The sequence below is a fragment of the Primulina huaijiensis genome, chromosome 6, assembly GCF_012295235.1.
Source record: "Primulina huaijiensis isolate GDHJ02 chromosome 6, ASM1229523v2, whole genome shotgun sequence".
Classification (NCBI taxonomy): domain Eukaryota; kingdom Viridiplantae; phylum Streptophyta; class Magnoliopsida; order Lamiales; family Gesneriaceae; genus Primulina; species Primulina huaijiensis.
Window position 1 is genome coordinate 22849722 of NC_133311.1, and position 26175 is coordinate 22875896.

A 26175-nucleotide genomic window follows, 5' to 3' on the forward strand; every position below is an offset into this window, starting at 1 on the left:
TGTACTTGACTGGATGCAACGAGTAAGAATTGCTGTTGATGCTGCAAGGGGACTGGCATATTTGCATGAGAAAGCACATCCTTCAATAATTCATAGAGATATCAGATCCAGCAATGTGCTTCTGTTCGAAGACTACAAAGCCAAGATTGCAGATTTTAACCTTTCAAATCAGGCTCCTGACATGGCTGCTCGCCTTCATTCTACTAGAGTTCTTGGAACCTTTGGCTACCATGCACCAGAGTAATCTTTCCTCACTCATTTTCTATCATTTGGTGATTCTTGCATGTAGGCACGTATTAACTAACATACATGTCTTGAAATCCAATGATACTGATGGACCGTCATGCTTAAACTATCGATTCTATGTGGTTGCACTAGAAAAACTTCAATTGGACAGTTGGCTTCATTTGGTCTATCACTCTATTGACAATGTCCTCGTTATTTTATGTGATGCCCTTTGCTCGTTGTCATTTTCAAACTAATCCGAACAATTGTTCTAGCAATGGACATTTGTTTGATTTGTAAGCTCTTGAGGCCTAATGCACAACAGCTGTATCTTAAAAAAACTAGTACCAGCTGCTTATAGTTGATGGTATCAGAAGCACCAGGTGTAACGATGCATGCTAAGCTGTCAACTGAAATATTCTAGTTATGTTCATATAGAGGCTAAAATTGATGGTGATGTGTAAGAACTAAGAACTTGTTGCTTTTCTTGTAAAAACTCCTGAACAATTCCGGTTCTGTTTTTGAAGACTTCAATCCACTTGAATCAATCAACCTCTTCATCTCATAGATCACCGAGGATATTAGTTCATTTGAGGGAATATAATTTAATGGTTTTTTCTTGAACCTTTTGAAGATATGCAATGACAGGGCAGTTGACTCAAAAGAGCGACGTATATAGTTTTGGTGTTGTTCTGCTAGAGCTTCTGACTGGAAGGAAGCCGGTTGACCACACGATGCCTCGTGGACAGCAGAGTCTTGTTACTTGGGTGATTCCTCTAACCTTATTCTGTTCTCCCCGTCCCAAGTTTCTGATGTAATTGTACACTTTTAAAATGTATTTTCTTTTACTTTTAGGCCACTCCAAGATTGAGCGAAGACAAAGTGAAACAATGTGTTGATCCAAAACTCAAGGGCGAATATCCTCCAAAAGGAGTTGCTAAGGTGCCCCCTCCCCCCTCCCTTCTTGTATGTTTTGTCAGTTAAACAAATAAAAAAAGAAATGCAGAAATTAAAGTATCATGATTTTTTTTGGCCATCCAGCTTGCCGCTGTGGCAGCATTATGTGTGCAGTATGAAGCTGAGTTTCGACCAAATATGAGCATTGTTGTGAAGGCTATGCAGCCAATGTTGAAGTCGCCTGCCCCTGCTCCGGAGATTTAGTAGTGCTGCTTTTGTTGTGTTTGAATTATTGTGAATTTTGCACAGAGCTGTTGGTATGAAAGTTCTTGAAAATTATGAGTTCGTTATTTGCCTGGATTTGACACATTAAGTGATTTGGTTGGGTTTGTTTAGTGCTGTGGTCTGCCGGTATTGCATTATGGCCGTGATGTCTTATATATCCTCGACGGAATGTGGAATTGGATGTTCTCCCGAGACTAAAGATTCTGCTTTTGCTTTCAGATTTTAAATACTGACACACTGTATTTATTATTATTTGCCTATTGAATTCTTTTTCCTCTCTGAATGATTCCATTTGGTGTGACCGCAAATTATGGTCTAGAAATGTAATGTATGATTATAAATTGATATTATGTTTTATATGATTTTTGTAAATTAAGAATTTATTTTTGGACTAAAGTACCCTTCAAATATATTAAAAAAATTACCACCCTAATTTATCTTCCCTCGTCTGCTAATCTACCGAACGAAACAGCAGCAGCTCCCAAAAAAACTGCATCGGCTCCCTGAAAAGTTGGGGCAGATATTCTAAACTTTAACCTCCTACTTAGAGATATAAAAGATCCAAACTAAACTAAACTTTATCAGGCTTGAACTTAGTTCGTTTAAGATTGTTTGAGGCTCGAGCTCTTATTATCAGGCTCGAGCTTGTTAAAAATTAAATATATCTATGATAATTTTAAATCATACATAAGATGACCTAGCTCTATCGGTTGTTCTCCTCGATGAGTCGGGATCCTCATATAAATTCATTCATAAATAACCAAAACGACAAAAATAACAACTAAAAAAAACATAAACTCATTATATTATTGAGCATCCCAAAATAATATATCTAGTATCCAAATAACAAATATTCGTCATACACCGATATCATCATATAAATAACATTGCAATAATTTCACTCCTTTAATACTTCAATTCCTTCCATTGACATTAATACTAATATTTTTATTTGTCAACTCAACAAATGAGCCAAGTTTGAGCTGACGAGTCACCTAAACGAGTTGAGCTCGAGCTTACAAACCACCCAAAAAAGCGAGCTCGAGCTTGCGAGCCTATTATCGAACATGTTTTTAAGCTTATGAGCCGAATATCCTTAAGTTTGAGCTTGTTTTGATTAATTTTTCGAGCTCGAAATTGAGCTTGAAATAGATTTGATATGATCAACAAAAAAACTCAAACGAGCTTTTTATCGAATCGAACTCCGTATAACTTGCAAACAATTTGGTTCATTTACGTCCCAGCCCCCACTCCTGTTGATCAGTGACTATTCCGGTTTCTGATGTTTCCGTACTTGTGAAACGAAACGTCGACGTTGAGTTTTTTTTTTTTGGGCTAAGGTAAAGGCTAGAATTGGAATTAAGATGTTTGGATATCGGATTGACTGGATTTACTAAAAAAACCTACCGAACTCTCGTACAGTTTCCGTGGTGAATGCCTGCCTGCCAGCCTGCCAGCCTGCCTGTCGAATAGAGGAGATTTTCTGTAACACCAAATTAAATTAGGCTGTCTCTTCTCTGACGCTGATGGCAGAAGTAAGCAAGCTGAATACCGTGTCTGAGATTGGTGTTTCAGAAATTCAAGAACCGATTGAAGAAGATGCTGGGTTGATTGGACCTCCTCCCCTTATTATAAGTGGTAAATTCGGTGACGATGATACAGAGGAGAATATCCTGGAAACAGAGAAGAAAAGGGGGAAGAAGCCACGAGCGAAGCATAGGAAGAACAAGGACACAATTAACGGTATTATGACCTTTGAAAAGAAAGAGAAGAAGGGACTTGTCTATTCCAGGATGGAGATGGAAGCACTGAGGTTTGAGGATTTGCACGGCCAAAAGAAGAAGTGGCTTGAGGTTTATTGTGGGCTCTGTCCATCGGTGGCTCTGGAGTACGATGATCTGGTTAATTCTGATAACAATCTCGAGCCTGCCATTTACTTTGATTTCGATCCTCGGCCACAGTTCCAAATGGCTCCTACTCCCCCTGCGTCTATGGGTATGCTGCTCTACGCTCAAGTGAGCTTGTTGTGGCTTCTATTGCTTGCATGGGTAGTTGAATGGGGAAGGGAGAAGAGGCTACGCGGTCGTTCTTATTAATTTTGGGGGCGAAGTTGGAGTTTTTTTCTTGTGTTGTGCATAAAAAATTAATTTTGGGGGCGTAGTTGGATTGGACTTTTGACGAGTTGTTAATTGAACATTCCTTAGTTACAGTATATTCAGTTTGACTTCCTTGAAAGTATTTCGTAACTCAAGAGGTCCTTGATGACTTCAATTGTGGAACTGAACAAAATAAGTGACGGTACACAGGATTGGTTTGAGTGCTGATTAGTTGTTGCATTAATGAATTGGCGTTTGGTGGTGACAATGAACACCGTGGAAGATTACTGTTATTTTAAAATGATCAATCTTTCTTCATTTCTTCTTAACGTCGTGAAAATTCGATGAAGTTTCTTGAAATCTTTATTTGTTTCAGGTGAAAACTGCTGCCATCCTCCAGAAAATAGCAGTGAACGTTTTGATCTTTTAAACCCTACATACCGTCCCCCTGTCAATGATGAAATAAGCTGCTCAGGTGCAGAAGAAGAGTACAGCCCTGATTATACTAGTGATGAAGATTACAGTAGCATTCAGAAGCCTGCCTTTTTGGTAACGGGAGAACCTGATTTTGATTCTGGCCCTCCACAAGATGGACTGGAATACCTTAGGCGTGTAAGGTGTGATTTTTAACTCTTATAATTTTTATTTGATCTTATATTTTGAGGGATTTTAGGTGTCTGCTATGGAAGGTCATAGTTGCTTGGAGTGGTCTTGTCGTAGGGGTGCATATATGTCTTTTCTGACATAACCCTCTCTATGATGATTTGTACATTTCTTGTTCGTGAAAATGTTGCCAAAGGTAACATGCATGCCACATGATTTATCAAGCAAATTTTGGTCGGAGATGGAGAAAAATTTTGTCATTGGCAAAATTTGTATTGAACTAAAACCCAAGTGAATCAATGAGTAATATAGGAAATAAAGTGATGAAAACCCCACAGTGCAAGGACCATACCATTAATTTACCCAAATTAGACTACTATCGGAAATGTAGGTTACTCTTACTTAGACCTAGCTAGCCTAACATTACCTGGGAACACAAAAGACTTGAAAATGGTTCTTAATTGCATAAATAATTATTGATTATATCCAAAAAAAAGACTTGACCCATTTAATGAACTGACAAATGCCAGTGAAGCATCAAAGTTCTGGGATCAAACTCATGAGGTGCCTTTTCATTTAGGTGGGAAGCTTCGCAAATTCCGGACGTGGCGATTGCCAAGATTGAAAAAAGTGAACTTGGAAAAGAACAGACTATATATATTCCGCAAATTCCTGAAATTATAGATTGTCCAGAGAATTTCTTGCCACTCAAACAGTGGGAAGACTGCTTCCTTGCTTATTTTTCCGAACTTAGACTGGTATATTTCATTTGTCCCTTTATCTTGTCTCCGCCTAGGTTTGTACATTTTTACATTTGTTCTATGAGAATCAGATGTGAATGACTCCTGTGCATTGGTTTCTTCATCTCTTGAACTCATGCAAGATATTACTTATAGTACTGCTCAAACTTGAAATAGCATTTCACTTTTAAGTTTGCACCTCCGTTGGAGTGTCTTGGCAAATTGAAAGAGACAATACTTGAACGACTGAAATTTGAATTTGAAGTTGTAAGTCTTACAGACCTGCAGTAATCAGTTAGAAATCTGCAAGAGCGCTTGTATGATTATTAAAATTATTAAAAGTAATATATTTAGTATTCGTTTACTTTTTTCATTATTGCACAATAATTTCTCTTGATAATTTCTTTAGGCTACTTATTTTGGGAAAAGGACAGTAGAAGTTTCACATTTACAGATAAATATGAAAGATAAACAGAGAACTTAATAAAACTGATTTGTTGTTCCACTTGAACTAGTTAAACCGAATACACATGACTTACATCATAGTTTCAGTGCCAAGTTGGCAACTGTGACAGCCAACTGCAATTTTGTAGAATCAGGCATAGCATTTGGCTCGTAAAGAAGTTAGCTCAGAGTTAGCTCATACTTCTCTCTTTTGACCTCCCAAAAATTTATATACGTATGCAGAAATTTCTGCAATGCCATCTCCGATTGTTTTGTTCAGTGTTCTAGTACTGGAGCCATACTTCAGCTCCTGAAACAAAACAGAAAAAACCCTCACCGAAATATTGAGCTGTCTTCCACACCAAGCTTTCTGTGAAACTCGTATATGTCATTGACCTGAATCAGTTTATTCCCTTCCTGCAGGGTTTTTCACAGCTCGACCTTCAGGGATCTAATGCAGAAAATTCTATTGAATTTCAGTCGGTTATATTTGAATATTTCAACAGTTTCTTATCTGGATATGATTCCTGCCCATCTGAAGCTTCTTCCTCCCCACATACACTGGAAGAACCCAGTACAACAAGTGACAGTCTTGCCTTATCTTCAATTTTAGAAATGGACTCAGCAGCTCGAACATCAAAGTTAAAAAAACATATAAGTTTAATCGAGAACATAAGCACATTATCTCGCGAAGATTGTTTATGGCTCTTTGCTCTTTGTGTCGCTGTTGATAGTCCTCTTGATGCTGACACAAGCGCATCTCTTCGGTCTTTACTCAGAAAATGTGCGAGTTTACGAGCTGTGAAAGCAAACGCTGATGATGAAGTTGTCATGCTAAATATTCTTGCAACAATTTCCGGCAGGTACTTTGGACAGTCAGAGAAGTGAAGGTATAATGGGCTGACTTTTAATTAGTTTCCCAGGATTCTCTATGATATACCCGCAAGAAAGACTCGTCTAGTCTTTTTGGCTGAAGCTTCATCCCTCTGTTTTTTAAAGTATTTTGCCTTTGATTATTGAGCAGACAGAGGTGATCGGCTTGTGGATGGGATACAGACATTTTCATTCCCTTTTCCCATGTTTTTTAGGTGATCAATTGTGCTTCTGCTGAAGGAGAAGGACAATGCCTTTGAATTTTGTAATTTACATTTAATTATTGGGAGGAAATATTTTATAGTTCCCAAGAATATTTTGAAAAATTGTACTTTGGTGATAATTTCTTCCCCGGCTTCCACACTTGAGATGTGTCTCCCGACTGAACTTTTTGGCTCAACAACTGAAGTCTCGATGTAAATCTCTTACTCAAAAATTATATGATTCACTGGCTGCGTAAAATCCTAGCTAAATGTTTTAGAATCAACTCTATAAGATTAACCTAGAATAATAATGCTGTTTTTCCTCATTCATGCGTCTGAATGGCACCTTAAATTTGTTGGAAACTATTTTGGGTTTCGAATTCTTATGAAACGATCCAGTTTTATGATTGGAAAATGGCACCGTAAATCGTAAAATGTGGACACAATACGAACACTGACTATATTCATCCTTCATACCAACAACACACCTAGCTCTTTATTGACAGTTATTATAAGAAGCATACAACGCCAATAATTCCATTTAGTTCCAAAAGAACTAACTCAAAAAGACTGATTACATGAGTCATGACAGATTCCAATAAACAAATATTACCATTCGAATACACATCCATCGAAGACCAAACTTGTATTTTCATAAGAGGTAAAACAGACAATCAGAGCAACATAAATACTCGTCTCTAGACGATAACCACACAATTGAATCAGATGGTGCTCCCCATCTTACAACATACATAGCAGAATTACGGAGACCCATTCAAGAGGACGACTTATAGGATGGGTTGAAAGCAATCTGCTCGCCACAAGAAAGCACTTCATGGGGTCCTGCCTCCTCACGCCCAACTCCCATCAAGTCGAGGTAATATAGGTAATGAGATATCAATACATTCATTGGATCAATCTCACCTTGCCCACAAATAAGATCACCATACAAAATATTCATTGTTGTGCCAAACCCTGGAACTCGTTTCTCCATGGTGTCATTTTTTGTGGGTTTCCAGTTTCCTACAAAAGCGTCGTGGGCTGAAGGTTGCCCTTTTTTCTTCGGGGTCATCCACATCGACATTGCAGACATGAAGGCTATTGTGGCATTTTGTTCGAGGTACTCAGGATGATTCAACAAATCTATCTTGATATCGTTACCTATTTTGCCATAGTTATGGTTCCTGAAACAAGAAAAGATGCAGTTTTCAATGATGTACTCAGCTCAACTATCATTTACACGATCCTTGTGTATTATGTAAATAACACTTGGAGGAGATGGTTTTAGCTAAATAAGGAGTAAACCATCAGCATCTCGCATTTTATGTATCAACTACAAGATTTCCGTTAAACATTCAGCATAGATATATTTCTTAAACACATTGAAAGCTTATTTAAATAAATATAAGTAGAAAATGAGCTCATCCAGAAGTCCTCATGGTCATAGCAACTAGAAACCAAAAAATCAGATAATCTTGGAATAATTTAAAGTCCAATTGCAGGTGATGAAACTAAGTATCCTAATATGGAACTTTCAACGAGAACGAGAAAAATCAAGAAAATGAAAATATCCAATACCAGTAGACTGGAATAGCACCCCGACCATAGTATTGTGCTCCAGGAGAACACGGATACTCATATTTGAAGAAGTCGTCACAATAATCTTGACTAGGACTCATTTCCTTGTTGTAGCATAGCCCCCATGATAACGGTCCACCCGTGGCCACTCCATAACCACCTGCATCACGGTGTTTACACCAATTACTATACACAACTCACGGACAAGCAAAATGCAATCAAAAGGCCATTCGTCCAAAATAAATTTGAAGTGCAGGAGAAAGAAAAGTTGTATCCTCTCTACGATATGATTACGTGTCGGCTTTGCTATATACTTTTTTTTCAAATCTATCCAGTCTATACCATTTAAAAGTTGTACACATGCATTTGCAGGGAGTTGATCCCGGGTATAGTTCAAAGGATGTTGTCACTTCATCTGCCTAGTTATGACTGAATTTTGCTACTACATAGCAAGAATTGTTTTTACATTGACCTTATGGATAGATACTAGACAAAATTTTTTATATAAACCATCAATACAATCTCGGGAGAATGTTGATTTTGATTGATTGTCTCCTTTCGTACCAAAATTCATAGTTTGAGGCAACTAAAAAAAATATATATTTCGCAGTAAAGATGCTATTCATGGTTTTTCGAACAGTAAAGTAGCCAAGACTGATATTTCAGTCGATTGGCCTACAGGCAACAGGAAAGATATAGTAGCCAAGGGCTACGTAATCAACGGATGTAGCATATAACCTACAACTAACGTTTTTGCCCGGAACTTTGACGCGGCAGTGGCCGTTCCCGTGCGAAGCGGCCAGGACGGCAAACCCTGGAATCACTCTGTTCCCAAGTAACTCCAACGACAATTCACTTGTAGTTCAATAATCAAGATCGAGCCAAGAACAGAAGGTGAGCTCATATAAAAAAAATATTTTTTTTTTCTAAATATGAAATTTCCTTTTTCTAACCATGTAATCATAAGTTTATGAGTCTACCTCCAGCATGAAAATGTTAAATTGCTAATTGGATTCACCAAAAAAAGACTAACATGAAGTTTTAGCGCCGACATGGCCAAGAAAAGCGGCAAGTTCCTTCATCTGCATGAGCTTGCCACCAGTGGTTCCAAAGCCCAACGGCTGATAAACGGCGGCAGACAAGATGAAAGATCTATAGTCCCAAAAGCCAACCGCGTGAGCAACGGGAGAATTCCTCTTGGAGAAGATATTCTCAAACTGGTAAGTCTGAAAGAATTTGGAAATGGTTTGATTGCAACAGTATGCTGAGAATCCCTTGCATTCCCATCCCTGATCACACATCCTCTTCCCACCAACTTTCTTCTCCTTGATCTCATCGTCCCCACTCACCATGCAAGCACAATAAACCACCATTGCCGGAATCAACAATGCCACCATAATTCTCCTGTTACCCATCATCATTGCTGCTCAAAAAAGTGAAATAAACCAACAATATTCTTGGTATATATGTATTTTATCGAGGATTTTTTTTGGAAGTAAGAAACGGAAAAAGAAGGCACAACCGATGATTAATTATTATAAAATGCACGAAGTATCTTTAGGCGTGGCGTTAGATGTGATATTGCTGTCATGAAATTGAGACATTGTGATTGAACGGTGGAGATGAGCTCTGGTAAATGAAGAAGATGGTGGGTAGGCCGTTTGATTTGGAATGAAGCAACCATGGAAACAACTCCACCGACGCCTGAACTACCCATGCAAATGTTCACTAGTAAAATCCAAATTCATTAATATTCATATTCGATTGCATTAATACGTGTATTTTACAGTATTTGGTATAATTCAAATGTCGGCATACATTTATATTTAATAAATATTGTTTTTTTAACGACGATAAAACTCTCCGATGGTAGCTATATATTCTTATGTGGAAAATCGCAGGTAAGTTCTAGGACTAATAATATAACCTTCAAACCAATCATCAAAGTCAGTTAAATAGCACCGACAAACCTACAAGTTTATCCGAAAAAAGGATTGGTAAGAGAATTTCTACTATTAACGTGGCCAACATATACCGTAGATATATTACATTGCTGTATTGGTGGGGTTATCTTGATTCCAAATTCGGACTCTTGAGCAACAATTCCTTATGGTTGTTAATCAATACAACTTTATTCGGGCTATGTTATAACCTGAATAATTTTTTTGCAAATCTTCAACAAATTTGATTGAAGTGTCGTGGGATGATTTTTTGAAATGCCAGGAATATAGCAGACGTAAAACAAATATAAATTGATTATTGGCCAATGTCTGGAAGGTATACATATCAAAAGATACATTTCAATAAACAAATCTTTAACTCAAAAACACATTCAACAAAGAACAGACTTGCATTTTCAATACCTGTAAAAAACCAAACAGCAACTTATAGGAACATGTTGCTCAACTTACTTACAGACGAACAATATAAACATTTCATTCAAGAAGATGACTTATAGGTTGGGTTAAAGGCGATCTGCTCGCCACAAGAAAGTACTTCGTGAGGGCCTGCCTCCTCTCGTCCAACTCCCATCAAGTCGAGGTAATATTGGTAGTGAGATATGCAAACATTCATCGGATCAATCTCACCTTGCCCACAGACAAGATCACCGTACAAAATATTCATCGTTGCACCAAACCCAGGAACTCGTTTCTCCATTGTGTCATTTTTGGTTGGTTTCCAGTTTCCGACAAACACATCGTGTGCTGAAGGTTGTCCCTTTTTCTTCGAGGTCATCCACATCGACATCGCAGCCATGAAGGCTGTTGTAGCATTTTGTTCGAGGTATTCAGGATGGTTCAACAAATCTACCTTGATATCCTTACCTAGCTTTCCATAATTATAGTTCCTGAAAACAAGAAAAGATGCACTTCTTATTAACTATCATTTACATGATCTTTTAAACAGAATTTAAAATATATTTAAATTCATGCTGGAGAGAGTTCTGAAACCCGCATTAGATACAAAAATAAAAACAAGGATCAAAAGGGCAACTGCAAATTATGTATTCCATTCCAAATGAGGTATGGATGGGAGCTACTGCAATAACCGCCCCTTCTGATTGTGAAAGATACACAAACGACTTAAACCACGTAACATACTCTTTCTTATTTTGAATCAATCATTTGCAAAGGAAAGATGCATCTGCAACCGTTGCTAATAGAGCCCATTGTGCAGGCTCAGGCATGCATGTGGGCCCAGGACCTGACAACCATGACTATTCGTGTTAATATTGGTCACAGGCTAAGAAAGAGAATCGATGACTCGAAGAGTTAATCTCCCGTGTTCATTGGCTCAACGGAGAGGAATTCGGAGATAATAGAAAATGCTCATAGATTCAACTCCTAATTGTCAGGTAAAGTTCATAATCCCTTTAAACATTTCGAACGACGATAAAAAAATGAGGTTGTAAAATATATAAAGTGTTTGATAATTTTGATCAGCTTTAAAATGTTTGTGTTTTCCGTTAAATAAGCGATCGTGTTTGTTCATATATTTATGTCTTTTCCAACCAAAATTCTAAAGCTCATGTTTAAATAAGCTTCCAAAACATGATTGTTCAGAATAAGTTTAGCATGGCACCCCTCACCGTTGTAGCAACAATACTGTCATCATTTAGGTGTGACAAAATCCAACAGCCACGTAAAAAACAAAGCCATTAAGCCGGTTGTCAGCTTCAAGAACTATAGAACGAATGGAGAAAATGAAAAGATCCATACCAGTAGACTGGAATAGCACCACGACCATGGTATTGTGCTCCAGGAGCACACGGATACTCATATTTAAAGAACTCGTCACAGTAATCTTGACTAGGACTCATTTCCTTATTGTAGCATAGGCCCCAGGCCAGTGGTCCACCCGTGGCCACTCCATAACCACCTGCATCATACTTTTCATGACTATTACCATACAAAGGCAATGCATCAAAAAGATATTTACATTGAGTAAACAAGAGTATATCCTTTTATACAATATGAGTTGCATCCAATGTGCTTATTTTTTATATTTTTCACTGAAATACAAGAAATTAGGACAGCCATCAATTCAGACATCCATAGTCGTATTCGTCCATTATCCTTTCCAGTGAACTCGAACGTCCTGAGATGCATATCCGTTGTGTTATCAGTTTTCAGGTTCAGTTACTTAATCCGCTTAGCCATGAGTAAGTATGGCCACTACATAGAGGAAGCTTTTTATTTTATGTTACGCATATATGTGTCAACAAATTCTAAAAATTATTCTTAACGCAAACAAAAACTAAACCAACTATTAAAGAATGGTATTAGAGTCTAAAACTAAAGTGAAAAGGATTCAATACACTACGATGTTTGGAATTGAGATTTTTCTGGCAAATGGGAAAATTGAAAAAGAAAAAATCATTTCAAGCAAAATCAGCCTTGAGTCCTTGGATAATATATAAAAACATGTGCCGTTACATGTTAACAAAATTTCATGAACATTTTGTTAACATGTAACGGCACAAAACTTCCTTCACGTATCCTTCTCTTACTACAATTTTCCTAGGCTTTTTCTCCAAAGAAGTTTTGGACTCAAACACAAACTGAAACAAAGAATCTGATCAAACATTTTTGCATCATTGTTATTAGAAAACTATTATTAATAATAAAGAAGATCTAGCACCACATAAAATGTTTAACAAAACTTTAGAACTATAAAAGAGAAAAGCTCGATTCGTTCGCTCGAGAAATAAATTGAATCTGAATGGACTGAAAAACAGGAATTAGTAGACAGCTGATGGAAGGCAGGGTAAATAAATGTATTTTGGGGGAGAAACTCACTTGGTTATAAAAAAATAACATATCAAAACTCACTGCTCCTGATCCATCCCATCAGTCCGCTGCTCAAAGTATCATTCTTTATTTTGGACATTGCGTTACCACTAATTGTTGGGACAATAAAAAGCTTCGAGAATATTTAGATCCGGGTTGCATTAGAGGAAACATTACTTCAATTTTAGTTTTACCCATCTTACTCAAAAGAATTCGATAACTTGACTTGATTTTTATGACGAAAATTAAGCTTTCAGTAAGTTCCAGATCAGTTTCCTAGGCAAGATCTGGAATACTGTTTCTTTTGAAAAGCACACCAGAACCAACGTGAAATTTTCACTCAACACACACACAAAAAGCAAGGGAAAAAAAGATTTTTAAGTCACCCCAATCAACAGCGAGTACGGCAACATATGAAAAATTGAGTAAAATGCCAGATGGAAAAACTAAATATAGGGAGAAACTAAACCGATCCAGCCGAAGAAACTAATCGGCATAGTAAAAATAAATGAGAGAATAGCGAAAGCTCACAGGAAGTCTTAGCGCCGACGTGGCCAAGAAAAGCAGCGACTTCCTTCATTTGCATAAGCTTCCCACCAGTGGTGCCAAACCCTAACGGCTGATAAACGGAGGAAGCCAGGATGAAAGATCTGTAGTCCCAGAACCCAACTGCGTGAGCGACGGGAGAATTCCTCTTGGAGAAGAGATTCTCGAACTGGTAGGTCTGAAAGAACTTGGAAATGGTTTCATTGCAACAGTGCTCCGAGAACCCCTCACATTCCCATCCCTGGCGGCACACTCTCTTCCCGCCGATCTTCTTCACTATAATCTCGTCTTCCGCAGTCACCATGCAAGCACAATGAACCACCATCAACGCAACCAAGATCGCTGCAAACCCTCTGTTACCCATCCTCAATGCAGCGAAAAACAATCGAATTCTTCTCCCCGATGGAGGAGATGAAGCTTGAAGTGGTTTTTGAAGGCAGGTAGAGTTTGGAGAGGTGTCGCTTTCTTGAAAATAGAAGTATAATAATGAAAATGTTGCAATGGACGGTAGATATGCGTTTAAATGGATGGTCAGGATGTTGAGCTGCTAGCTGGATTTGGAATCAAGCAAGCCTATGACTTAGGTGCAGGTCAAGTTCACCGACACCCACCTTACGCCAAATAATGGACATTTTTATTAAAAAAAAACATATAAACAAATAAATTATATTTATATATTAATGATTGTTTTCTATTTTACAATTTTGATTATTCTTATATATATATAAATCAAAATAATTTAAAAAAAATGATTAAAATAATTTCAAAAATTATACAAGCACGGAACAAATATACAATGTGTTAGTATCATATAATATAATCGAATTGTATGTCGAATATCATAACTAGTCATATTTTGTTTTGATTAAATTCACATGGTCTCTATTTTCACTAATATTTTTCGAATATGCATGTATTTTATTTCAACATGTGAATTGCATTGAAACAGATATGAAAATCACAAACAAAATAATAGTTTAGTTTATGTTAAAACAACATGAAATACCTTAAACAAAATAAATTTATTTTACTTATTTATTTCTTAGGGAAAAAATGTTTTCTTCATTGAATATATGATGAGGTGATAACATTGTATAATATATGTATCATAAATTTGTATATATAAATAATTTAATGATTTACAATTTTAATATTTGTAGAAAAACAAGAAAGTGTTATCGATTCATGTTTTCTTTTAACACCAATCAAAGTCACGATAAGCTCTAAACAGTAAGTGTAGATATAATTATCGAATAAGTGAGTATGTTTGGCAATATGATATTTATAAATACCTATGTATAATATCATAGGTACAAAAGATTAAAAGAGAAAAGAAAAAAATAAGTTAAAGATTTTTAATAAATAAATAATTTAGATATTTAGAGCATTACAATTTAATAGAAAATAAAGTAGGCTCTGGGAAATAAAGGGGAAACAAATTAGGATAGGAGATGTGGGATGATATTAATATCATCGTTATCATTTTATATTTACAATAGCAGAAGAGTACTATACAATTCTTGACTTTCAAAAGACAACAAAATACTAATTCAATAGAAATTTTACGATTTTGCTACGCCAATATTTTCATTTTCTAAATTTTTCTTTTATTTGGAGTCCTGAAATAATGTATCTGAAAATTACAATAAATCATAAGAAAATAGAGAGTTAAGTCTTTGATTACATGGTGAAAGAATACAATGGATTTATTTATAGTTATAACAAGTCAAACACTAATATTGAGTCTTTTAGTGTATTTCAATGTATTTTCTGATATATGGAAAAATAAAAATATTGTCCAAAAATTAATAGGGTACACAATTATAATAACATTTCACGACTTTTTAATATATTTTGAATTGATTTTTTGTAGTTTTAAATATACTAGAAGAGAGAAAACATCGTCCAAAAAATAACCAATTATTGTGATATTTCATGAATTTTAGTGTACTTATTATTATTATTTTATTTATATTTAATATTTTTTCATTATTCGTATTATTATACATATATATATATATATATTGTTTATATTTTATTTATTTAAATTCATTAATTAAATTTTGAATAAATACCTCAAAACTTTTGGGGTGTTATAAAAGATATTAAAACTGGGTGTTATACATGTATAAAGTTTATCTGTCATCGAGATACACACAATTTTCAATCATTTGGAGGGATCATTTAATTATATATTAAATATCTCATTAATTAATATATATTTTAAAAAATAAAACATCTTCCCCCATTCGCCCTACACTAAATCCGCCATCTATAGTATATATGTGTATCTATAAATGTGTATATCTATAATTTATTACTGTATGTAAATGAAATGAAAAGATGAAAAACGAAATTCGGAAACACTTGAGTTCGTAAAGTTGCTATCATAAAATTTGATCAAATAATCCATGTTTTGACGAGACAACAATACTACCGATATTAAAAACTATTCACTCTCAAGATATTGACTATTTGATATACGATTAATATATTACCAATGAAACATCGTTAAGAAGTATTTCAAGCATTAATTTTTATAAGATTTTAACTTTCTGATATTTATGGATTAATAATAACTCATAATTACTTGAAAAAAAATCTTATTAAATGACGAAAACAACGTCAGAAGTTTTTTCAAACAAAGACATTATTAATTTAAAGACAAGTATCTTTTTCCAAACTTCATTTGATGAAGTAACTATTAAATTGCAATATATAATTACATAAATTGTTTATCAGACAATTAATTTTTAAATAGTATGCTGCAAACATAACTTGAATTTAGATAATTAATATATTTTTAGGAAATCAAGTAACTAATGAATATAAAATATTAATTAATAATAATTACTATTATCTTATTAAGAAATCAAGTAACTAATGAATATAAAAAATTAAAAATCATGTTGTAAATCTAAGATCCAGCCCGTTCCATTAGTAGTGGTTGATCCTCTTAAAATACCAAAACGTGTTCCATCGCCTCCTGAATTCTCTGCATTTGGACCTCTGAGATCTCCTCCGCCGGATCTGGTTGTCATTACGGCAGCCGCCACGTTGGAAATCACTGCTCATCCCGACGATTCAATTTTCGTGTCGGAGGTATTGTTGCTGCCTACTAGGTTATGTGGTGTATGTGTTTGACTAATATCACGATTTTCAATGACCGACCCCCCAATTGTTGACAGATCGATTGGTATCAGTTACGACTATCACACTTTTGCTTCTGCTTTGGTGATTTCTATTGTTCTCCTGTCAAAATTTATTTCACTTAACGTTCAACTATTGCTTCAAGCTAGAAAAACTGCAACTTTGAATTTCCTGGTAAGATCTGGTTTTGTTTCAATGCCGTGTAACGTATTGCCACCTGTCTGATGTAGCCAATGTTAGTTCTTTTATTTCTTTATGTACATCGGAATGCTTTGTCATGATGACTAATGATTCAGGAGTTTGATTGCAAAATCGGATACTTACTGTCTGCCTATATTTGCGTACCTTTGAGTCGTGGTTTGAACCCCCACAGGTTTTGTACAGTGCTTGCTTATATTGTTATACAGATGCTCGCCACCTTACCTTTTCGGGGGTAAAAATTGAATTTTACCCATACCAATCAAGTTTGTGCTCTTCTGGTCTGTTAGATTATACTAAGCAAAAATGTGCATGAAGAGAATAAGATTTTGATGTGTTCTTTTGTTTTTTGTTTTATAGATAAATTTTTCACACCCTGATACTGCTGGGGGTTTTGGCTGATGAAAAACGGGATGATAGAGTGCAGTGTCTGTCATTCCAAGCTGGTCTCTCCGTCTACCAAGTCTGTTTCACGAGCCTATGATAAACACAGGATCAAGGTTTCGTCAAAGCAACGGGCCCTTAATATCCTATTGGTTGGTGGGGATTGTGTTCTCGTTGGTTTCCAGGTATGGGCTTATGGAGTTTCTCTATTTGTTCGGCTTATTGTGCAAAAATTTCTAACGGAGAGTCTAAATAAGTCATGCATTTAGCAGACATAGTTGATTTGGTTCTAATAATTTATTAGTCTATAGAAAATTTTGTAAGCTTTCCTTTACTAATATTACTATGAAGAAACATACCATGTTCTTATTGTTTTTATTCTGATCGGTCTTCATTTCTTCCAGCCCATTTTGGTTTATACGTCAAAGGTGGATGGAAAGTTCTTGTTTAGCCCTATTAGTGTCAATTTTTTGACGGAGATTGCAAAAGTTATCTTTGCAATTCTAATGCTTGTATTACAGGTACTTTCTTTCCTTCATTTTCTGCTGATGAAATTTTGAATCCCCTTTCATATGTCCTCCCACATCAATGACTCGTGCAAGTGGAACATTTATAAATGTGCTTAGTAAAAAAGTGAGAAGAATTCAATGTTGTATTGCAATTGCATGAATGAGATTATGAGCTGAGTAGACCCAAGTTGGGGCATCAAATTGGTTGGAATGTTTAGAGATGAGAAAAATTGCATCAATCATGAATTGGGGTCTCTCACAATCCTATGTGCCCAACTTGATTGCTACCTATATTTGGTGCGGTTTTGTTACATTCACTTGTTTACACTGATATTGTACATTCAACAATACTCACTTAAATGGGAAAGAAAAAAATGTTTCTTTTCCAGATATATCTACCACCGCTTCTCATCCTCTTCCAGACGATGAACACTGAAACCCTTAAGCTGATAAGTCATGGTGCTTGAAATTTCTGAAAAATACGACTACAGTTGACTATTGGGGTTGATAAACTAAAGCTCTGTTGTTTTGCAATTAAGATCACAGTAGAAAGGCAAGAGGTTTTAAGTTTGAAAAAACATATTGAATTTTTTAGCGTGGATCTTTTTCTTTTAACATATCTCAATTAATTCATAGAGAAAATTAATGGTTTTTTTCATTGCCAAATGCTATTGGATAAATTTCTTTGAGTGACTCTTTTCAGTTCTCATTCCCATTTTAGGATGGCAAATTTTTTTTTTTGCTTAGTTATTATATCTTCAAACGATATTCAGCAGAATTAGAGGTAGATTGGGGCCAGTAGTGTGTAAAGGGATGATTTAATGTTTTTTGAGAAGCAAAAATTACATTTAAAAGGAATACTTTTGAATTTTTTCCTGCAGGCTAGGCGGCAGAAGGTTGGTGAGAAACCACTTCTTTCAATTTCCACGTTTATTCAGGTGCCTTTATATGCCAATATGGCATTTTCTTCTGACTAATAATGGCATCCACTTTTATTTTATCAGAAAAGAGTGATGTCTTAGTTAAGTTTTGGTAAATTTTCAATGTTCACTTTTCTTCAAAGTTCATCTAATCCCTGATCTTCAATTTTACCATTGCTATTGTCTTGGGTTCAGTTGCTAATGTCCATGACTTTTAAGCTGTTCCTCTCTGGGTAATGGTAAATCTGCGTAACTAAATATTTGAAGCAAAATGGTCCTATTCACGGGCTTGCAAAACGAGACTTGGTGCCCAATATATCAATCTCCTCACTACTTGATTAAAGCATTCATAGTTGCTCCATCAACAACAGTATCACATATGTGACCTCTGAAAATGGATCAATTATTTCCTAGTCATCAGAAGAATTGTTCTGACTTCATCCTTCTGTTTTGGATGATAAAAGCTATTGTTTTACCCTACATTTGGTTATCCCATTGAAAAAAGTTCCAGGCATCATTTATCTACTCATGTTTGTTTTCTTAAATTCGGTAATAGATTGCATAAGTATCAGCGTTCATGCAGTAATTTTGTGTCTATTATAGAAATTGTCTCCCCCTTTTAGTCCTGCTGTTTGAGCTGCAGTATTTGAATGCATTCGTCTGAATCCTGTATAGCGATTCTGTCTGTCAAAGTTCTGTTTGTGTTTGTTTCAGAGGTTAGTTGTGTAGGCGTGCTTAATTAGAAACATCCATGAGGTAATACTGTGTCAATCATGGAAAATGTTTCCATTTTGGTCCTGCATTTGGAACTTAATCGTTTTAAGGAATTGGTTTGAATGTTGTCCGATAATTATATATGTTCCGTATTTGAATGGAGGATAATGTAGTACCAGTGGGTAAGGGATTTACTTCTATCATAATTCTTCCTCTTGTTGGTGGAATAATTTTTATCATTTTCTGCAGGCTGCTCGCAGCAATGTGCTTCTTGCAGTTCCAGCTCTTCTTTATGCTATAAATAACTATCTGAAGTTCATTATGCAGGTATGATTTGTATATTTAATTTTTCTTTAACTTATTAGGCTAGCTGCTTAAATTATTGAATACCAACAAAATGGAGAGCTTTGAAATATAATAACGGTGTTGACACATGACTTACTCTATTTAGATTTTAGGCTGGTAAAAGTGATATCTGTACCTATAATGAAGATTTATTTGGGACTATGAGTTTAGATCTGAAGGGACTTCCCGAGGGTTTTGTGGAGTTTTTGTCACGTTGACAAGGTTTGTCAGCTAGTGGATGCATCTGACTAGTAACCTAGTATAGGATTTCCTTCTGAATAGAATCATTATATTTTCAAATACATATACATAACTAGGCCTTCAAATGTATATATTTCCATTCTGTGTAAGTGCCTTTCTTTCATCTTAACATTATAAAACAGGTCCATTCTAAGGTCACTTCCTCCAAGTCTATTGATTTGTATACTTCTGCTTTCAATTTACTATCTCGAGGGAAAGATATGTGCACTCAACCTTGTTACAATTAAATAATTTGGACATTAAGGTAGAGTACAGCTAGTGATCGGCAATAAATCAAAGTCCATGGATGCAAAATTTAACGAGGAACTATACATTTCGAGACCTTCAGGATGAAATCACACTTGAAAGTAACCTTTCGTTCATGCAATCATATAGCGACCGGGCTATATTTTTCTAAATTGATATCTGATAAGCATGACCAATCACTGACAGTTTAAGAGCTTCCCTGAGTTTAACCTCTCCTTCTGAGTTCTGACATAATTTTGTTGGTGTTATTAGACATCGAGTTCCTGTTGCTTCCTAACGATTCTAATCTTGTGAAACTGATGATTTTTGTTTGGTTTTCCCAGTTATATTTCAACCCTGCAACTGTAAAAATGCTGAGCAATCTAAAGGTATTACTATTCCAGCTTATATGCATATTTATATCTTGTTTCTTATCGTATGTGAAATCCTTCATCTTTTTTGCATTCTATGCATCGGAAGATCACGTGTGTGAATTTGTCCTCTTGAATACTTACTTAGTCATTGTTGGCAGGAAATTCATTACGATCTTTTTTTAGCTATTACCACAGTTCATGGGGGAAAATATCATATCAGGATTCAGGAGAAGATGTTACCGATCATTTATCATCTCATGTTTGATCTCAGCCTCTTTAAAAAATTACAACTTGGCTCTTTTTCCAAAGCTTTGTTGTCTTAATTACTGTCAGTAGGCTGCTGGAATTTTTGTTTCGTGGCCTTTCCCCTCTTCTTTGCCGATCAGATAACTAGCATAGCAATTGTTCTTACTGACACTACAAACCAGTGCATATTTTTATCTTCATTTTGATATATAATTTTTACTGTTCATGTTATTTTGTCTTTGTTGATACATTGGGAGGACAGGTACTCAAATTTTGTTTCTCTCTCGTGTATAGGGGGATGGTGCCACAGCAGGAAGCTGTTGGTGCTGTTAATTTGTTTTCATATCTCATGTTTGTTATTAGTGTTTAATAACATTTTTATTGTTGTTTCATAGGTTTTGGTAATTGCTGTTCTTCTGAAGATTGTAATGAAACGTCGATTTTCAGTTATTCAGGTTAGTTCCATTTATATTGATATAACAGAGTGAATTTGATCATATTACGTGGATACGTGAAACCTATTTTTTGTCTCTGCGTGCCTGTTTGTATTCGTCGACCACCGCATGATAAGTTTTATTTCTTTTGTCATTTTGTGGATTTGTATAATTACATGTGAATTTCTCGGTACTAATATATTGTTATATAACAGTGGGAGGCTCTTGCTTTGTTGCTTATTGGAATCACCATAAATCAACTTCGAACCTCACCTGAGGGAGCTGCTGCCTTGGGTGTTCCAGTTACAACTGTTGCATATGTATATACTCTGATTTTTGTAAGTGATTTATGGTGTCTACTTATGATTGCATTTATGAAATGCTAGATATGTATCCGTGCAGTTTAATTGTCTTTGAATGTTTATTCCTTTGGGCTATCAATAGATTAGTTTTCTACAATAGAAGCTGAATATTGCAAGTTTGCAGGTGACAGTTCCTTCCATGGCCTCAGTGTTCAATGAATATGCCTTGAAAAGCCAATATGATACCAGTATTTATCTTCAGGTGATTTGACTGCACCAATTTGGCAAGCTTTTGTGTTATATCACTTAAACTTGCTGTTTATGATTCTATTTTTCATATGCTCCCTCTCTTTCCCCTTTTTATGCACGTGTTGGCCACCACCCTCCATCCACTTTCCTTTCTTTTTTACTTTGGGCGCTCAAAGTGTGAGCAGAGTTTTGTTCTTCGAAGTGACTCATTGGTTGCCTCTTTCCCAATAGCTACTTGCTGTGTCATGCCCAATGCAGCCATCGATGCACAATAGTAAATTGTTAAAAATGATTCTGCACTTTTTGACAATGTCTGTAAATTGGAAGAAATTTGTTTTGCTTGTTATTTTGTTTGGATGATGTAGTTGAATGTAACTAATTTTTGCTATTTTTCGTATGGTACTTGGAAAAGTTGACTAATTAATTAGCCTCTTACATCTCCTGGTTGAGGATTTTTTATTTATATTGGTCGTAAAGACATTTACTGAGTTATTTTTGTCAGTGCTTATGATTTATTTGGTTTGTAGAATTTGTTTTTGTATGGGTATGGAGCTATATTCAACTTCCTTGCTATTCTTGGATCTGCAATTTTTAAAGGTACTAGGTGCAAAATTCTACTTTTTTCATTTTTGCCTTTTCTTTTCAATCATTTATCAAATTCTGAGTTTTGTTGTCATATTATGGCATAAGCACAAGCTTACATGGCATATAAATTGTTCGCATTGTGCTTGCCACTTGAATTAAGGTGATAACAGAGTTTTCTTGATAAATATTTTCATATTTCAGGTCCCAACAGCTTAGATATACTTGAGGGACATTCAAAAGCTACCATGCTTTTAATATGTAACAATGCCGCACAAGGAATTTTATCCTCATTTTTCTTCAAATATGCTGGTGAGAATAAGAATTTAATTATGAGAATTGGCGATTTAGTTTCTTTATCGTGGATTTGTACTATGTACGATTTTCCCATTCCGCTTCCTGTTGTCAGAGTCTCATATGATAAGTGAATTCCTGTTGCAAAATGTTAACAGATACAATTTTGAAGAAGTATTCGTCAACCGTAGCTACAATATTTACCGGCATAGCATCTGCTGTTATGTTTGGCCATACTTTAACAATAAACTTTATGTTGGGTATTTCGGTGGTTTTCATCTCAATGCACCAGGTATTATCACTCAGAGAAGCATCTGTTTATTATGTAAAAGTATGTTGGTGCTTACCTTGTGGTTTCTTATGTTTGTCAGTTCTTTTCGCCTCTCTCAAAGGCCAAGGAGGACCAACAAAATGGGATGCACGAAAAATTGGACATTCAGGATAACCATAGGTAATTGTGTCTTTTATGACATTACTGCACGCATAAAATGCTATTTATTCTTCATTACTTTTTCCTTATTAATTTAGAAGTGAGAACACTTCCAACAGGATTCAATGATCATCTGATTTCAAGTGTCATAATTTACGACAATAGATGCACACTATTTCATAGTTTCTCCGAATTATAAATAACTTTACAGCGTCTCTCTAGTTCCAAATTTAATGAATTAATTAACTTTTGATTAAGCTTGGTTTCCTATTGATTGTATGGATGTCATTACATCTGCGCTAATTTGATATGCTGTTGTCAATTCCCTGAAGCAAAAATCTGGATTTTGATTCAAGGCTGGTTTGATCCAGCGACTTGATTAATGGAATCGTGCTTTTGTCACTTCTCATTATTTTGAGTTGTGATTTTGAATTTACAGAATTTCATGATATAATAGCTCTTAAATTCTTACTGTTTTTCCTGTAACTATTTTTTTGCATCATCGACATACTATTGTAACGGATCTTTATTTCTCTGGTTCCTGTCAGGTCAAGGGAGTCATCCTTTATAAATATGGCTGCCGGTGCAAATGAGGAGGTACGGTTTGTCATCACTCTTAAATATGCATTTGTGTATGCTTTTTTAACTGCACAATTCATCATTTTCGTTTTGATTTATTCAGGCTAGCCACCGTGTACCCGATGAAAGACAACCACTGCTTCCTACCTAAAGTTAATTTGATGGTATGCTTCTGAAATGCGATGTTTTTTTTGTTTTGAAGATGAAATGCGATGTTTTTATATCTATATTTGTGATGCTTATACTTTTTCTACCATTAACTTGATATGCATGGATTTGTAGCTATCTTAACTACTGTTTTGCCTTGTGAAGCTTAACTCAATATGAATAAGTTTGCAACTCTTACAAATTTTATAAAGCTGCTCAACCTTACAGATAAAAAATCCCGTGACATTTTATAGTTGGACACGATTGATCTGAGTGAGATGGCCATTTCACTTCGGAGCAGGGATTTGTTTCACTGTTGCAAAAATACAATATTAAGAATCCACCAGTAATTGTGCTTGAGAAATCGCCAAAACTCAAGCCAGCTGACAATGGTGCAAGAATATATTTTCACGCACACGTTGCCATGAGATAATTGAGATGGCCTCAAATCGATTGTGCTATTCTATATTGAACATTTGGCAGTTGATATTGATTGGGCAAAGACTTGTATCAGTAAATAAAACACTTGATATTGAATTTATTGCAGGTGGTTTTGAACAGATTACATGACGGTATACAACAGAAGATAATGCCGAGTATCAACTAGTGGCAACAATAAAATGCAAATGCTACTAATACAGTGGCAGTTTTCTGACTGCAAATACGATTTTTTTGGGTGTCATGCCGTGGGGTAATACGGACTTACATTATATAATGTATATGTGACAAATTTAGGAGGGGTCGTAGTGGGTTCATTCGGTTTTGAAATATTTTTGAATATATTTTCTGAATGGAGATTATTTCAATTTCGGGCCATTCTGTTTTTACTCTTATGGATTGTCATTCTTACCTATAACTCTGATGTAGGGATTCCCCTTTCTGTAATGCAATGAGTTTACTTTACGTGCATGATTTTCTTCTGCAGAAAACAAGAAGATCGCGACCTCATAACAATTGGTTAATATCTCACAAATTAATCCCCCTTATTTCTTGTAAATGTACAATGTTCCTGCAAGAATTCCGCAACGTATATGCGAAGCCAACCAAGATGACAGTAACACGTGGAGAGGTTTTTGGCGAGTGTAAATAGGTATTTATTGTGTGCTGTGTCCGAGATAACTTTGTCTCCATGGATATACTCCAATTTCTTGGAAATGGGCATTTAACGTACAATCCTTAGGTTGTTTATACTATTTTTCGAGTACCATTTCCATCCATCCATTTGGATACCTGGGTGTTATGGACCTAACAGGAATAAGAATTATCTTAAATTCATAATTGAGACTGGTTGTAAAATCCTCAAACAAATCTTTTTTAACAGCATGTTCTCTGGGAACCATGATCGTCCTCAGTTGGAACTGTCGAGGGTTCGGCCATCCTCAGGCAGTTCTGGTGATACGTGAGCTAGTTAGGTCTCATGTGAAGTATTCCATGTCGTGGTGTTTCATTGGTGATTTTAACGATTTTTAAAATCAATCAGGATGAGAAGAAGGGGCGTAACGAACATCCTAGCTGGTGTATTCGGGGTTTCAGAGAGGTGGTTCAGGAGTGTGATTTGCATGATATGTTCTTACCCCAATTCTCCAACTCATGATTTTTCCAAATGCTCGTGTATCAAATGTGACGGCCCCGATATCAGATCACTCTCCTTTGGTGCTTGAAACTCAGGTTACCGAAAGTCATTATTTTCGAACTCATTTCCATTTTGAGAACCGTTGGTTTCAAGAGCAGCGTTTGGAGGATAAGGTGCGTTTGTCTTGTAATCGGTATTCCGGATAGGTTCTTATTAGTAGGCCTACATTGTGTGCTGATGAGTTGGAGAATTGGGGTAAGAACATGAATAAAGAGAATCAAAAGAAGATTAAATACTATAATGAGCGCATCGAGAAGCAACAACCAAAGGATAATCCGATTTCTGTCGGTGAGCTAGGTGAGGTGAAAAATAATCTGGCTCAACTACTAATGTTAGAGGAGACGTATCGGAAACAACGAGCAAAAATTTCTGGTTTAAGGACGGTGATAGCAATACCCGTTTTTTTTCCATGTGACTACCTCGAGAAGGAAAAAGAAGAATTGGATTGCAAAGTTACAAGATGATAGAGGTATCTCGCATGAGGATAAGGATGGAATTTGTGTTGTGCTGAGTGATTATTTTGCTGAAATATGTTGGCGAGATGAATGTGTGGTGGAACCATTGGTATCTAAAATTGCCCCGCGAGTAATGGATGAGATGGACCAGGTGTTACTGCAGCCTTACTCCATGGATGAGTTTCAACCGGCGATCACTAATATACCCTGATAAATTGCCAGGGCCGGATGGTTTTAACCATGCTAAACCTTGCTTTTTATTAGAGGTTCTGGAGCTTGATTGGCGATGAGGTTTTTTGGGCCTGCTCTTATTGGTTAAATCATCAGGCTTTCCATGTGTCTCTCGGTGAACAAATATTGTTCTGGTCCCGAAATGTGATGAGCCGGTTTCTATGAAGGATTGGAGACATATTTCTTTATGCAACGTGATACATAGGATAATGAAAAAGTGTTGGCAAACCATC

General features: G+C 35.8%; 5 protein-coding genes across 6 annotated transcripts; 3 read left to right on the forward strand and 2 right to left on the reverse strand.

Moving 5' to 3' along the window:
• The first annotated feature begins 6 nt into the window (after positions 1-6).
• LOC140978458 (PTI1-like tyrosine-protein kinase 1) lies at positions 7-1662 on the forward strand. Its single transcript, XM_073443531.1, has 4 exons — positions 7-240; positions 860-992; positions 1081-1167; positions 1267-1662. Exons 1-4 carry the CDS (start codon positions 14-16, stop codon positions 1384-1386), a joined length of 567 nt encoding a protein of 188 aa, XP_073299632.1. The 5' UTR covers positions 7-13; the 3' UTR covers positions 1387-1662.
• A 1024-nt stretch (positions 1663-2686) lies between these two features.
• Positions 2687-6526, forward strand: LOC140978455 (uncharacterized). Its single transcript, XM_073443527.1, has 4 exons — positions 2687-3402; positions 3880-4120; positions 4687-4864; positions 5714-6526. Exons 1-4 carry the CDS (start codon positions 2934-2936, stop codon positions 6176-6178), a joined length of 1353 nt encoding a protein of 450 aa, XP_073299628.1. The 5' UTR covers positions 2687-2933; the 3' UTR covers positions 6179-6526.
• Positions 6527-6937: 411 nt separating this feature from the next.
• Positions 6938-9538, reverse strand: LOC140978456 (chitinase-like protein 1). Its single transcript, XM_073443528.1, has 3 exons — positions 8978-9538; positions 7945-8104; positions 6938-7550 (listed from the first exon to the last, which is right to left on the reverse strand). Exons 1-3 carry the CDS (start codon positions 9363-9365, stop codon positions 7142-7144), a joined length of 957 nt encoding a protein of 318 aa, XP_073299629.1. The 5' UTR covers positions 9366-9538; the 3' UTR covers positions 6938-7141.
• A 643-nt stretch (positions 9539-10181) lies between these two features.
• LOC140978457 (chitinase-like protein 1) lies at positions 10182-13739 on the reverse strand. The gene is made up of 3 exons (XM_073443529.1): positions 13266-13739; positions 11664-11823; positions 10182-10792 (listed from the first exon to the last, which is right to left on the reverse strand). Exons 1-3 carry the CDS (start codon positions 13642-13644, stop codon positions 10384-10386), a joined length of 948 nt encoding a protein of 315 aa, XP_073299630.1. The 5' UTR covers positions 13645-13739; the 3' UTR covers positions 10182-10383.
• Positions 13740-16181: 2442 nt separating this feature from the next.
• Positions 16182-24526, forward strand: LOC140978461 (CMP-sialic acid transporter 3). Of its 2 annotated transcripts, XM_073443533.1 has the most exons (17): positions 16187-16382; positions 16469-16604; positions 16989-17197; positions 17417-17533; positions 18403-18459; positions 19405-19482; positions 20331-20375; positions 21002-21061; positions 21256-21378; positions 21527-21604; positions 22119-22188; positions 22378-22485; positions 22626-22759; positions 22839-22918; positions 23446-23494; positions 23580-23640; positions 24171-24526. In XM_073443533.1, exons 3-16 carry the CDS (start codon positions 17030-17032, stop codon positions 23625-23627), a joined length of 1215 nt encoding a protein of 404 aa, XP_073299634.1. In that variant the 5' UTR covers positions 16187-16382; positions 16469-16604; positions 16989-17029; the 3' UTR covers positions 23628-23640; positions 24171-24526. The 2 variants fall into 2 exon arrangements, with proteins under 2 accessions (XP_073299635.1, XP_073299634.1); XM_073443534.1 differs by lacking the exon at positions 16469-16604 and having other exon boundaries at positions 16182-16382.
• Positions 24527-26175: the final 1649 nt, after the last annotated feature.

What these genes read in the sequence shown, in the direction of transcription:
- LOC140978458 (XM_073443531.1), top strand. Translation starts at nt 14, where the DNA reads ATGCAACGAGTAAGAATTGCTGTTGATGCTGCAAGGGGACTGGCATAT. An exon ending in AGCAGAGTCTTGTTACTTGG is followed by an intron (nt 993 to 1,080) that starts GTGATTCCTCTA and finishes TTTTACTTTTAG; the next exon opens with GCCACTCCAAGATTGAGCGA. An exon ending in CTCCAAAAGGAGTTGCTAAG is followed by an intron (nt 1,168 to 1,266) that starts GTGCCCCCTCCC and finishes TTGGCCATCCAG; the next exon opens with CTTGCCGCTGTGGCAGCATT.
- LOC140978455 (XM_073443527.1), top strand. Translation starts at nt 2,934, where the DNA reads ATGGCAGAAGTAAGCAAGCTGAATACCGTGTCTGAGATTGGTGTTTCA. An exon ending in TACTCCCCCTGCGTCTATGG is followed by an intron (nt 3,403 to 3,879) that starts GTATGCTGCTCT and finishes TATTTGTTTCAG; the next exon opens with GTGAAAACTGCTGCCATCCT. An exon ending in GAATACCTTAGGCGTGTAAG is followed by an intron (nt 4,121 to 4,686) that starts GTGTGATTTTTA and finishes CTTTTCATTTAG; the next exon opens with GTGGGAAGCTTCGCAAATTC.
- LOC140978456 (XM_073443528.1), bottom strand. Translation starts at nt 9,365, where the DNA reads ATGATGATGGGTAACAGGAGAATTATGGTGGCATTGTTGATTCCGGCA. An exon ending in TGTCGGCGCTAAAACTTCAT is followed by an intron (nt 8,105 to 8,977) that starts GTTAGTCTTTTT and finishes ACCGTGATGCAG; the next exon opens with GTGGTTATGGAGTGGCCACG. An exon ending in GGTGCTATTCCAGTCTACTG is followed by an intron (nt 7,551 to 7,944) that starts GTATTGGATATT and finishes TTCTTGTTTCAG; the next exon opens with GAACCATAACTATGGCAAAA.
- LOC140978457 (XM_073443529.1), bottom strand. Translation starts at nt 13,644, where the DNA reads ATGGGTAACAGAGGGTTTGCAGCGATCTTGGTTGCGTTGATGGTGGTT. An exon ending in CGTCGGCGCTAAGACTTCCT is followed by an intron (nt 11,824 to 13,265) that starts GTGAGCTTTCGC and finishes AGTATGATGCAG; the next exon opens with GTGGTTATGGAGTGGCCACG. An exon ending in GGTGCTATTCCAGTCTACTG is followed by an intron (nt 10,793 to 11,663) that starts GTATGGATCTTT and finishes TCTTGTTTTCAG; the next exon opens with GAACTATAATTATGGAAAGC.
- LOC140978461 (XM_073443534.1), top strand. Translation starts at nt 17,030, where the DNA reads ATGAAAAACGGGATGATAGAGTGCAGTGTCTGTCATTCCAAGCTGGTC. An exon ending in GTGTTCTCGTTGGTTTCCAG is followed by an intron (nt 17,198 to 17,416) that starts GTATGGGCTTAT and finishes CATTTCTTCCAG; the next exon opens with CCCATTTTGGTTTATACGTC. An exon ending in CAATTTCCACGTTTATTCAG is followed by an intron (nt 18,460 to 19,404) that starts GTGCCTTTATAT and finishes CATTTTCTGCAG; the next exon opens with GCTGCTCGCAGCAATGTGCT.